The sequence below is a fragment of the Rhincodon typus genome, chromosome 40, assembly GCF_021869965.1.
Source record: "Rhincodon typus isolate 14 chromosome 40, sRhiTyp1.1, whole genome shotgun sequence".
Classification (NCBI taxonomy): Eukaryota; Metazoa; Chordata; class Chondrichthyes; order Orectolobiformes; family Rhincodontidae; genus Rhincodon; species Rhincodon typus.
In genome coordinates, this window is record NC_063371.1 from 2,867,233 (window position 1) to 2,879,409 (window position 12,177).

Sequence of the window (12,177 nt, forward strand, 5' to 3'; positions counted from 1 at the left end):
AAGTCTGACCTGCCTTCAGGCAGGAAACGAGATGATGACCTGGAAATATTCTTTCCACCCACTCCCCCCATCTTGAAGCAAGAAAGTGAGTAAGAAATTAAATTAGAACACAAGGTCGACTCCAACTTTCACTAGTTTGTAAAGATTTCATTCTGATTGCCACAGCCACCATGAACAAACACTTCTTCACCAGGTCACTCAAATCCACATGCATCAAATTCCAAATACAACCCGTTTCCCCGGTTGCCAGAATGCCCTAATTCTTGAATCTTTGTGTTATTCCCATCTCTCGCACTCAAAGAAGCTTAGTCTTTCCACACTAATTCAGAGCATGAACCTCTGGAGGTGTTGAGACTTTGTAGTGATTGATACAACCAAGTGGCTTGCTAGGCCATTTCAGAGGTCAGTTGAGAGTCAGCCACATTGTTGTGGGTCTGAAGTCACATGTAGGCCAGACCGGTTAAGGACGTCGGATACCCTTCCCATTGAAGGACGTCTGCCATTGACAACTGACTATAGTTTCACTGTCATCAGCAGGTTCTTAATTCCAGATTTTTATTGGATTCAAGTTCCACCATCTGCCATTGTGGGATTCAAACCCGGGTCCCCAGAACATTACTTGAGTTTCTGGGTTAATAGTCGAGCAATAATACCACTAGGCCATCGGCTTCCCCTTGGAATCTCTTCCTTTTAGTCTTTACCCCATTTGAAAAATTTGCGTTTCCAAAGACTACCCCACAATTCTTTCTCCTTAACAAGTATCAGATTAAGTAACCTTTATGTCAAGGAATCATTCTGTTAAATCTCCTCTGCACCCTCTGAAGGACTCCCGGACCCTCATCACAGTGCAGCATAACTTCATTTACGAAACCCAGGAACACATGTGCTTCACAACCCACCCTCTTGGTACGTCCAGCCACGGTCAACTTACAACAGACGATGGAGTACATTTGGGACCACCACATTGAAATGGGAAGAAAGAAGTCATGAAAACCGCTTTGTTAATTTAGACATTTTAATATCTTAATGGATCAGTGTTTCAGCAATCGTGCCTGGTTTGGGCCTTCATTGTTGTGGCATTGAGCGAACAACGAAACAAGATGATCCTGGCCTCCAGCCAACCCATCAGACAGCCTGCAAGTTCAGTGTGAGGATTGCACACAGACGTCGTTAATCAGACACAACTTGAGTCACTTGACAGTGCAGCCACATGCTGTAGTAACTGAAGAAGCCAAGGCCAGTGTTGAAAATGACCCACTAGCAGGACAGTTACGCCAACACAGCGAGCCCTGGAAAGCAGGTGTCACGTGGAGGTCTCCGGTCGCAGGCACTCCTTCAATGCCGGCTGGTCTGTGACCAGGTCATGGGGAGCTCTGCACCGCCTGTCCTGCACCGTCCTCAAGGTTGGATTTTGCTGCAGCAAAACCTTGCACACCTCCTGGTGACCCCTCTCTGCAGCCTAACGAACAAAAGACACCCATCAAAAGAAAGCAGCACAGTGGGGCAAGGGGGTTAAAATCTGCGACAGTCAGAGGATGCAGGCAGGGGGAAATCACACACTTGCAAAGCACATGTCACAATTTGGACTACGACTCTCCTGGTCTTTGCCGAGGTACCTCCCTAAATCCGGTCAGAAACTACAACAAAGAGGCAGCTGTTCAGACTTGTTGCTCAAACATTTGTTCTTGCTGCTGTCAATGCAAAAACTTGCATTTCTGTCATAGCTTTCACAGCCCGAGGACGATCAAAGGTGATTTCCAGTCAACAAAGAACTATTGCAGAGTAGTTGCTGTTGCTGTGTAGGAAATGCAGCAGCCAATTTGCTTAGAGCAAGCTCCCCCAAACAATGGAGGAATAATACCCAGGTTATCTGTTGTTTATTTTTAAGTGGTGTTGTTTCGGTGGGTAACGATTACCAGATCAATCTGTGCCACTTTTAAATCTGGCCTGTGGCACATCGCACCCCCACCGCCACCTCCCCCAGCACTCCCCCCCCCACCCACAACCCCCAACCAATTTCAGTCACTCTACCCTTGGCAGGAATGTCTTCAGTTACTGAGCCGCAAACTTTGGACCAAGACCAAAAGAACTGTGGATGCTGTAAATCAGAAACAAAAACAGAAGATGCTCAGAAAGCTCAGCAGGTCTGGCAAAGTTAACATTTTGGATCCGGTGACCCTTCCTCAGAACTCAGACCCGAAACATTACCTCTGATTTCTCTTCACAGATGTTGATCTTTTCCAGCAACTTCTGTTTTTGTTTCTAAACTTTGGGCATCCATCCTAAAGCTGCCCAACTCCTTTTCCACTGTGAAGACATTGGTTAAAGCCTACACTTCTTAGACCTTTCGGTCATGAACCCCAGTATCGCCTTTTGCCGGTCAGGGTGCTAGCTGATTTGATGACTACATCAACAGCACTATGTAAATGCAGGTTGTTGTTGAGATGAGAAAACTGTCGGGGGGATGCGCAACCAGGTGATCATCAAGTGAAATGAGCCAGCAAAGGGAATAAAATAAAACGTGTTTGGAAGATTTCTCCCTGTCGCCTGGATGTAAGTGTCAGGGGTTCCGCAAAAATCTTGCAGGGATAGGAAAACAATTAAATGTGCTGAAAGCGTCACACTACCTTGTGTAAAGGTGTCGCACCATCATCATCTGTGATTGCAGGGATAGCTCCGTAGGACAGTAACAACTGGAGGACGGAGAGGTGGCCACAGTAGGCTGCTCTGTGGAGCGGGGTCGCCCCTCCTTTGGTCTGAGCGTTGCTGTTTGCTCCCTTCCTCAGTAAGTACTCGCAGATCTCGTAATCACCACGACGACTGGCATAGTGCTGTGGAGAAGACAATAAGCTGGTCGGGAACTGTTCGGTGAAGAATCAATTCTAATCCTCAGACTAATACTGAGCCCCTCTGTCACGTTCTTCACCGACCATTCCCACACAGAAGGTCCTTTGGCTCATTGTGCCTGTGACAGCTGTACTCTTTCCCTAAAGCTCTGAATTTGTCTTTTGAAAGTGGAACCAGCTTCCTCTGGCCCTTCAGACAGCTCATCTTGCACCCTCTCTGTTGAAGACCATGGCGCAGTGGTAATGTCATTTGAATATTAATTCGCATAGAATCATAGTCACAGAGTCATACAGCATGGAAACAGACCCTTGGATCCAGCCAGTCCATGCCGACCATAATCCCAAACTAAACATAGCCCCACCTGCCTGCGCCTGGCCCATTTCCCTCCAAACTTTTCTTATTCATAAACTTATCCAAAAGTCTTTTAAATGTTGTAACTGTACCCACATCCATCACTTCCTCTGGAAGCTCATTCCAAACATGAACTTACTCTCTGTGTTAAAAAAAATTAGCCCTCATGTCTATTTTAAATCTTCCTCCTCTTGCCCTAAAAATAAGCCCCCTAGTCTTGAACTCCCCCACCTGAGGGAAGAAAAACACCTGCTATTCACCTTATCTATACTCTGCATGATTTTGTGAACCTTTATAAGTTCACCTCCAGCGGAAAAGAAGTCCCAGCCTATCCAGCCTCTCCTTGTCACTCACATCCTCAAATCCCACATGAAAAGGCTAATGCTCTGGGGACATTGAAAACAATGGTTTCCACCCCGTTTGGTGTCTGTTAAGTTTGTCACACATGTAAATGAAATTCAAATTAAGGCTAGAGTAAGACAAAAGAATTCATTTTGTGTCTATTGTATTCATGTTAACGTATGCCCAGATAAGTGGACTAATGGGTCATCAGTTACGTGGCATCTAATGGAAGTGTTACATTTCAAATTGCCTTAAATTTTAACCCTTCATCAGGTTGTCCTTTGTATTCTGAATTTCTTTTTAAAGTTTTGGTTAGTTAGCACTGCTGCCTCTCAGTGCCAGGGACTCGGGTTCGATTCCAGCCTCGGGTGACTGTCTGTGTGGAGTTTGCACGTTCTCAGTGTGTCTGCGTGGGTTTCCACTGGGTACTCTGATTTCCTCGCACAGTCCAAAGATGGATGGATTGGCCGTGCTAAATTGCCCCGTAGTGTCCAGGGATGTGCAGGCTAGTTGGATTAGCCGTGGGAAATGCAGGGATAGAGTGGGGAGGTAAGTCTGGGTGGGATGCTGTTTGGAGGGTCGGTGTGGACTCGATGGGCCGATGGGCCAAATGGCCTGCTTCCACGTTGTAGGGATTCTATTGAAGTTAACTTTAAACTAACAACAGAAACACTTCCATTCAGTAAACAGCATTCCATGGCAGCAGCTGATGAAATTTAGACTAAATTTTAATTAAAAACTCACCATGGATGAGAATGAAATTGCGCAGTTAGCTCAAGGGCAAGTAGGAGCGGGCAGAAAATGTTGGTCTTGCCAGCGATATCCACATCCCATGAATGAATGAAAAATGCCCAGAACTGAACATTATCCTCTAGGTAGGACCTAACTGTAAATGTACCATATGGTACCTTCCTTGCTTTTGTAGTCGATGCCTCTATAAGAAATTAATGAGCCCTTGTGCTTTCTTTTCCAAAAAAAAGTCTTCTCAAGGAGCCCAACACTCAGCAAAGTTTGTGTACGAGAACAAGGACTGAGTGCTAACAGACTGCTCTTGCATCCCTCCTTGTGGCTGCTTCAAAAATATCGGCATGGGCCTCAGGGCACTTTTCATCAAACCAGGAAGCGTTGGAAACAAAATGATCCTAAACAGTGATAGTAGGAACTGTCGATGCTGGAGAATCCGAGATAACAAGGTGTAGAGCTGGATGAACTATCCCACCTGCAGAATAAACGGTGACGCTGTGAAGCTGCTGGGGTTCCAGCGAGTGACAGGACACGGGGAAGAAGCCACAGATGGGATACCTGCCTTTATTGGTCAAGGCATTGAATACGAGAGCCGGGAGGTTATAATGGAGCTGTACAAGACATGAGTGAGGCTACAGCTGGAGGACTGGATGCAGTTCTGGTCACCCTACTGCAGGAAGGACGTGATTGCACTGCTGAAAGCGCAGAGGAGATTCACCAGGATGTTGCCTGGGCTGAAGCTACGGTGACAGACTAGAGAGGCCGGGTTGTTTGCCTTCAAGCAGAGAAGGGCGAGGGGCAACCTGACTGAGCTATACAAAGTTATGAGAGGCACAGATATTCCCCCTTAGTAGAGGGGTCAATAAACTGAGGAGGGCAGGGGTGGGGGCACAGTTTTGGGGTAAAGAGCACGAAGGGATTTAGTGGGTATCTGGGACTCACTGCCTGAAAAGGTGAAAGAGGGTGGGAACCCTGAAGACATTGAAGAAGTATTTAGATGACCACTTCAAACACCAGAGGATACAAGGTCACAGGGCAAGTGCTGGGAAATGGGATCAGAATGGATAGATATGGACATGAGATAGTAGGAACTGCAGATGCTGGAAAATCTGAGATAACAAGGTGTAGAGCTGATGAACACAGCAGGCCAAGCAGCATCATAGGAGCAGGAAAGCTACGTTTCGGGCCTAGACCCTTCATCAGAAATGGGGGAGGGGAAGGGGGTTCTGAAATAACTTCTGAAATAACCTTCCTGCTCCTATGATGCTGCTTGGCCTAGATGTGGACATGATGGGCCAAACAGCCTTTTCCCATGTGACTCTTTTAACCTCATCCGAACTTAGAGAGATGTGACATTGATCCATCTGGCATAAGCCCCGACCTCAGAGTGACCACGCATCAGCGTACCTCCCGTGACCCGAATCATTTTCTCTCCCCCAGTGCCTGTCCAAGGTTCCCTCTCGGGTTCGCCAACCTAAACCCCTAAATTTGATTTGCTGGAGCTGGAACCCGTGACTCTCTGCCTTCGGAGATGGCCGAAAGAGCTGAGGCGTCACTCACCAATGCAGTGTAGCCTGACAGGTCAGGCAAATTGGGATCCGTTCCCTTCTCCAGAAACATCCGCACTGTGTTGAAGTCGCCGCTACAGGCTGCTGACCAGATGCCTAAACCACGGGGAAAAGGAGAGAAATGCAGTCAGACGCCGTGCCGATTATTTAACTGACACGACTTCCATCTCCAACGCACTTCCAAGGACTTGATGAATTATTGTTTGCAAGTTACTACTGTGGCTGCTTTCAGGGGTGCACACCTGACCTACACAGCCCTCTATGTTAGACATTTGAGAGGCAGTGGTATACTGGTCATGTCACAGGACCAGTAAAATCAGACTGCCCAGAGGAATACTATGGGAACACAGTTTCAAGTCACACCCTGGCAGCTAGTGGAATTTAAATACACTGAATAAAATATGGATTTTGATAGTCATGGGGAGCATGAAATAATCACTGATCGTTGTTAAAAACCCACTTGGTTCTACCAATGTCCTTTAGGGAAGGAAATCTGCCGTCCTTTACACGGAATGGACGACACGTGAACCCAGAGTCACCGCAATGTGGTTGATTCTTAACTGACCGTGGAAATGGCCCAGCGGCCACTGAGTTCACGGGTAATATGGGAATGGGCAGTGAATGGGCAGGTATCTGTCAAGAGAAAGCAGAGTTAAAACTGTTAAGTCACCTTTCTTCAGAATGGCTCCTTTAGTTCTGAAGGAGGGTCACTGGACTCAAAGAATTCACTCTGTTTCCTCTCCAGGGATGCTGCCAGACCTGCTGAGTTTCTCCAGCAATTTCTGTTTCTGCGTGAACCGTGTTAAAAAGCAAGCTGTCAAAAGAACACCAGAAATAGGAGCAACTGTAGACCATTTGGCCCTTCGAGTCTGCTGCATCATTCAACACAATCGTGGGTGATGTTGGGCCTCCACTCCACCTTCCTGTCTCTCCACACATCCCCCGATTCTCCGAGAGAACCAAAGATATTCCTCTACAGAAAACAAACAATTGCAAATGCCAGAATCCGAGACAAGCAAAAACAAGAAGGGTCACTGAACTTGAAACCGTAACTTTTATTTTCTCTTCACAGATGCTGCTAGACCTGCTGAGTTTCTCCAGCCATTTCTGGTCTTGTTTCTCAAAGATGCAATGATCCTACCTTAAATATATTCAATAATGGAGCATCCAAAATCCTCTGGAAAAGACCAAAGATTCACCACCTCTATGGTAGAAATCCCTCTTCACCTCAGTCTTAATCAGTTTGCGCCTTCTCCTGATTCTCCATGTCGTAAATCCCCAACCGGGGATCTCACTCTGTCAAGCCTCTTCACAATCTTTTACATTTTACCTCTCAGTCATCTAAACTCCAGAGAATATTGGCCCACTTTCTCAGAGGCCACCGTAGCAACCAATCTCGTGAACCTCCAGGGCAAATACATCCTCAGAGACAGAAACCAAAACTATGTACCATACTCCAGGTATAGTCTCACGAAAGCCCTATCATATTGTAGCAAGAAATTTGTTATGCTTGTACTCCAATATCTTCACAATAAATTGTAAAAAGTTTCAGCTCTACAAAGCTTTAGTTAGGCCGCATTTCGAATATTGCATGCAGTTCTGGTTACCACATTACCAGAAGGACGTGGATGCTTTGGAGAGGGTGCAGAGAAGGTTTACCAGGATGTTGTCTGGTCTGGAGGGTTTTAGTTATGAGGAGAGGTTAGATAAACTCAGGTTTGTTTTCACTGAGACAGAGGCTGAGGGGCGACCTAATGGAGATCTACAAAATTACGAGCAGCGTAGATAGGGTGGATAGTCAAGGGGCTTTTTCCCAGGATGGAAAAGTCAAATACAAGAGGGCGCAGGTTCAAGGTGAGAGGAAAGTTTAGGGGAGAAGTGTGAGTAAAATTTTTAACCCAGAGGGTGTTGGTGCTTGGAACGCACTGCCAGTGGAAGTGATGGACGCAGGCACATTAGCAACAGTTAAGGTGCATCTTATTGACATATGAATGGGAGGCAAAAGAGGGGACAGAAACTGAGCATGGGCACTAAGTAGCGGCTCTAAATAAGGGCTAGGAGTCAGTGCAGGCTTGTTGGGCTGAAGGGCCTGTTCCTGTGCTGTATTGAACTGTATTGTATTGTATTATTGTATAAATGCCAATATCCCATTTGCTTTTCTAATTGCTTTTTGTAGCTGCATGCCATCGTTTTTGCTATAACTTGAACAAGAACACCCGAGTCTCTCTTAACATCAATATTTACAAGTCACAGAGTCATAGTCATCCAGCATGAAAATGGGCCCTTCGGTACAAGTTGCCTTGGCTGACCAGATAGCCCATAATTAATCTAGTCCCATTTGCCAGCATTTGGCCCCATCCCGCTAAACCCTTCCTCCTCATGTACCCATCCAGATGCCTTTTAAATGTTGTAACTGTACCAGCCTCCATCACTTCCTCTGGCAGCTCGTTCCATACACGAACCACCCTCTGTGTGAAAAAGAGGTCCCTTTTAAATCTTTCCCCTCTCACCTTAAACCTATGCCCTCTAGTTTTGGACTCCCCTACCCTGGCTATAAGACTTTACCTATTCACCCCATCCATTCCCCTCATGATTTTATGAACCTCTATAAGGTCACCCCTCAGCCTCCGATGCAAATAGTCCCAGCCTACTCAGCCTCTCCCTCCAGCTCAAACTCTCCAACCCCGGCAACATTCCTTGTAAATCTTTTCTGAACCCTTTGAAGTTTCACGACATCTTTCCTATAGCAGGGAGACCAGAAATGAATGAAGTATTCCAAAAGTGGCCTAACCAATGTTCTGTACAGCCACAACATGACATCCCAACTCCTATACTCAATGCACCGTCCAATAAACTCTAATGAAAACAGCGTAAAAAACATTAAGAGGTTGATTCGTTGGGCCACTGCCATTAAAAATTCAAATAGCACTGTCTACCTCTGTCAAACTCCATCTCCTCCAATGTTTGGTGTACACTGCTCGGCACTGAAGAGCCATGAGAACAGCACCTACAATCCAAACCATGGTCATCAGCTGCCATGATCCCTGGCAGTGTTGCCAATAGCGGTTATACCGTAGACCCAGCTGTAGAAGAGAGCAGAGATACAATTAAGTGGAATTTGGAAATTTATCAATCTCTTTGGGCCCAAGTTTGTGTTCTGCGATACGCATTACAACAGCGCACATGAGTTTGGATAAAACTCCACTGTCGGTTACGCCTTGGAGAGAAGACTGAGAGGAGAGCTGATCGAGGTTTTCAAAATCATGAGCAGGCTGGATAGGGCAGATAGGCAGCTGTTCCCGCTTGTAAAATTAACAAGAACTGAGAGGGCGCAGAGACAAAAGTGATGTGCAAAAGAAACAAGGGTAATGTGAAAAAGCAAATGTATCGACACAGTAAGCAATTAGAGTGCATGGAATGCACTGCCTAGAAGCGTGGTGGAGGCAGGTTCAACTGAAGCATTTGAGAGAGCATTGTTTATTTGGATAAAAATAATGTGCAATGGGGGTTTAAAAAAAAACCAGGGGATTGGCATTAGTTAATAATGCTCTTTTGGACTCGTCACAACACTCCTGTGATTCTGTAAATAACTGGAATTAATAAATGAACTGAATTAGCTTTATCATCATGTACTCAAACAAGTACAGTGAAAAGCTTACAAGTCATCACTTGCCCCATCATCCCAGATACAAAAGGTACCCAGGCACAAATTCTTAGGAAAAAAAATAGAAAAATAAAGAAATAAAAAGTTCAGTATCACAGCCGCCTGTAACTGAGAGTCCTCTAGCTGCGCCAGACACACCAATGTAGGAGTTGTCACTCCTAAGGTGCCACTTCTTTGGCACTGGGTCTCACCATGCCCAGGAAAACAGGGATCACGTAAGAACACATTAGCACTCCGGAATGATGAACATTTTTATCCTTGACTGTTAGAAGTTTATAGGTTCCGTTGTCAGTCTGAACTGATTTAGGTGGTTGTCTTGACAGCTCCTGAATGGAAGCAAATGGTTGGCTGAGAGCTCGACATCACAACCCAGGCTCCCTATCTCTCACCATCAACCCCCTCCAATCCCAAACCCTTCTCCAACACGCCCCTACATCTTTACCTAGAGAGCAGAGAGAATATGGCACCCGTGGCCACAGGGAGTATTTGTCAGCTTGGGTGGACGTATAAAATACCACTGGCAGAGGGATGGGGGGGGTCTTCCCAGCATCTGGACCAATCTTTAACCCTCAACCCATATCACAACAAAAAAAATGATCTGGTCTACCATTTATGGGAGCTGTTGGGTGCAAACCAGCTGCCACCTTCCCTCACATGACAACACTGAAGTGGCACAAAGTACCTTCTTGGGGGTAACAGACCTTTGAGCTGTTTGGCAATTATGAAAAACACGATATAAATAAGTTTAAGAATATATTCCTTTTGCCATTTAATTACTCCCACCCTCCGCATCACCACATACATAAACTTTGGCATCTCCCAGTGCAGGAAGAGGCCATTCAGCCCATAATTCCAGTTCCGATGTGTGACCAGTGACATGAAACATTGACTCTTCTTCTATGTCCACAGATATTGACCATTCCCAACATTCTCCAATTTTCTTTCAGGAACGTTGACGTGGCCAAAGCACCATATTGTGCTTGGTCCAAATGCTCAAGAATTTTGATAGTAATTAAAATGTGACAGAGTGGAATACAAATCCATAAAAACCTCATCAAAAAGTAATCTTTGTCACGACAACCTGAAGAACTGCTGTTATCAGACTTGTGAACGGACCTCTCATATATTCGAATCAATCTTTCTCTGCACCTCTGTCGCTGCAACACTCTGTTCTGCATTCTGTTCCATTACCTTGATGTACTTACGTAAGGTATGATTTGTCTAGTTAGCACACAAAACAATACCTTTCAGTGTATCTTGGTATGTGACAATAATAAATCAAAACATTTAGGGCAGGTGGTTGCATAGTGGCAATGGCCAAGTAATCCAGATGCCCAGGCTAATGGTCTGAAGATGGATCTTTTTGTTGAAATTTAAATTCAATGAAAAGTTAGCCTCATGATGACTATGTAATCAGCAATGAATGAGGGAGGGGAATCTGCTGTCCTTATCCAATCTGGCCTACTCATGAGTCCAGAGCAACAGCAATTTGGTTGACTCTTAACTGCCCTCTAGTCAATTCAGGAAGGATAATAAATGTTGGCCTAGCCAGTGGTGCCCACAGCCCATGAACGAATAAATAAAACATCAATTATTCTTAATAATCTATCTGGTTTACCAATGTCCATTAGGGAAGGAAATCCGGCATCCTTACCCAGTCTGGTCTACATGTGACTCCAGACTCTCAGTAAATATCGTTGACTCTTAACCACCCTCTGAAATGGCCCAACAAGCCAAGCTCAGATCAAGGGGCAATTGGAAAAGGTTATAAATATGTCAGGCCATATCCCACGTAAAAGAATAAATCATTTGTCAGCAAACCAGTGGGGACGTCAAGCCCGACCAAAAACAAAGAAAAGCTCCAGGGGGACTGTGGCTGAAATCCTGAGAGGGTCGTACACGGTGGAAGACGGTCGGATCCGGCCTGGAGGGAAGCAAAACTGAACGCAAACGCCGCCAAAGCAAGCCCCCGGTGAGTCAGCAATTGCCAAGTCCCCCAAAGCCGAACCACTAACGCCGGAGGAGCAGCAGCAAGCTTGAGATCTTGGGCATGTGTCAGTCCAAACGCCATAGCCCCAACTCACCTCCTCTCCGGGAGAAATGACACACAGTGCTGCTGTAACTAACTAGACGGAAAGATACAAAACAGCTTGGCAGCCAATCAGGTAGCCCGGTGGGTGTATCAATCGCCATCCAGGAACCAATCGGGAACGTGAGATTCATTACCCACACTCCACCACCCGCCCCAAGCCCAAGGGGGATTCCTTTTTAAATCCTCCAACTCCGTAATCACTGAAACCAAATGCATACCGCCGTTTATTTCAAATTGCAACAACATTAGTTTGCAGCGAGCGGTGAAGGAGGTCCATCGCTCGCCTCTACGCCGTGGTTAAAATCTTCCATTCAACTTTCAGCCGCTCGAACCCCCCGGTCGCTGCTGGTACCCCACTCCCTAAGCGAGTCCTGGAGGCTCCAGAGCTGCAATATCCGCGGGACGCTTAATACAACAAGCACCTTCCTGGCCAGCCCTGTAGCGCCAGTGCAGTACTTTTGGAAATACTGTAAGGGAGGGAACGTGAGGTCACGGCAAGGTCCCACAAACAGCAATGTGGTAACTACCCGATTCATTTTGTTTGTTTTGCAACGTGGTCTGAGGGACAG

At 46.0% G+C, this 12,177-nt stretch overlaps 1 protein-coding gene across 2 annotated transcripts; it reads right to left on the reverse strand.

The window, feature by feature from the left end:
• Positions 1 to 997: 997 nt before the first annotated feature.
• On the reverse strand, positions 998 to 11,709 carry ankrd39 (ankyrin repeat domain 39). Of its 2 annotated transcripts, none has more exons than XM_020522193.2 (5): positions 11,601 to 11,709; positions 8,789 to 8,935; positions 5,845 to 5,948; positions 2,628 to 2,831; positions 998 to 1,459 (listed from the first exon to the last, which is right to left on the reverse strand). In XM_020522193.2, the coding sequence occupies exons 2-5, from the start codon at positions 8,889 to 8,891 to the stop codon at positions 1,304 to 1,306; spliced, it is 567 nt and encodes a 188-aa protein (XP_020377782.2). In that variant the 5' UTR covers positions 8,892 to 8,935; positions 11,601 to 11,709; the 3' UTR covers positions 998 to 1,303. The 2 variants fall into 2 exon arrangements, with proteins under 2 accessions (XP_020377782.2, XP_048474677.1); XM_048618720.1 differs by lacking the exon at positions 11,601 to 11,709 and adding an exon at positions 11,171 to 11,542.
• Between the last annotated feature and the right edge of the window lie 468 nt (positions 11,710 to 12,177).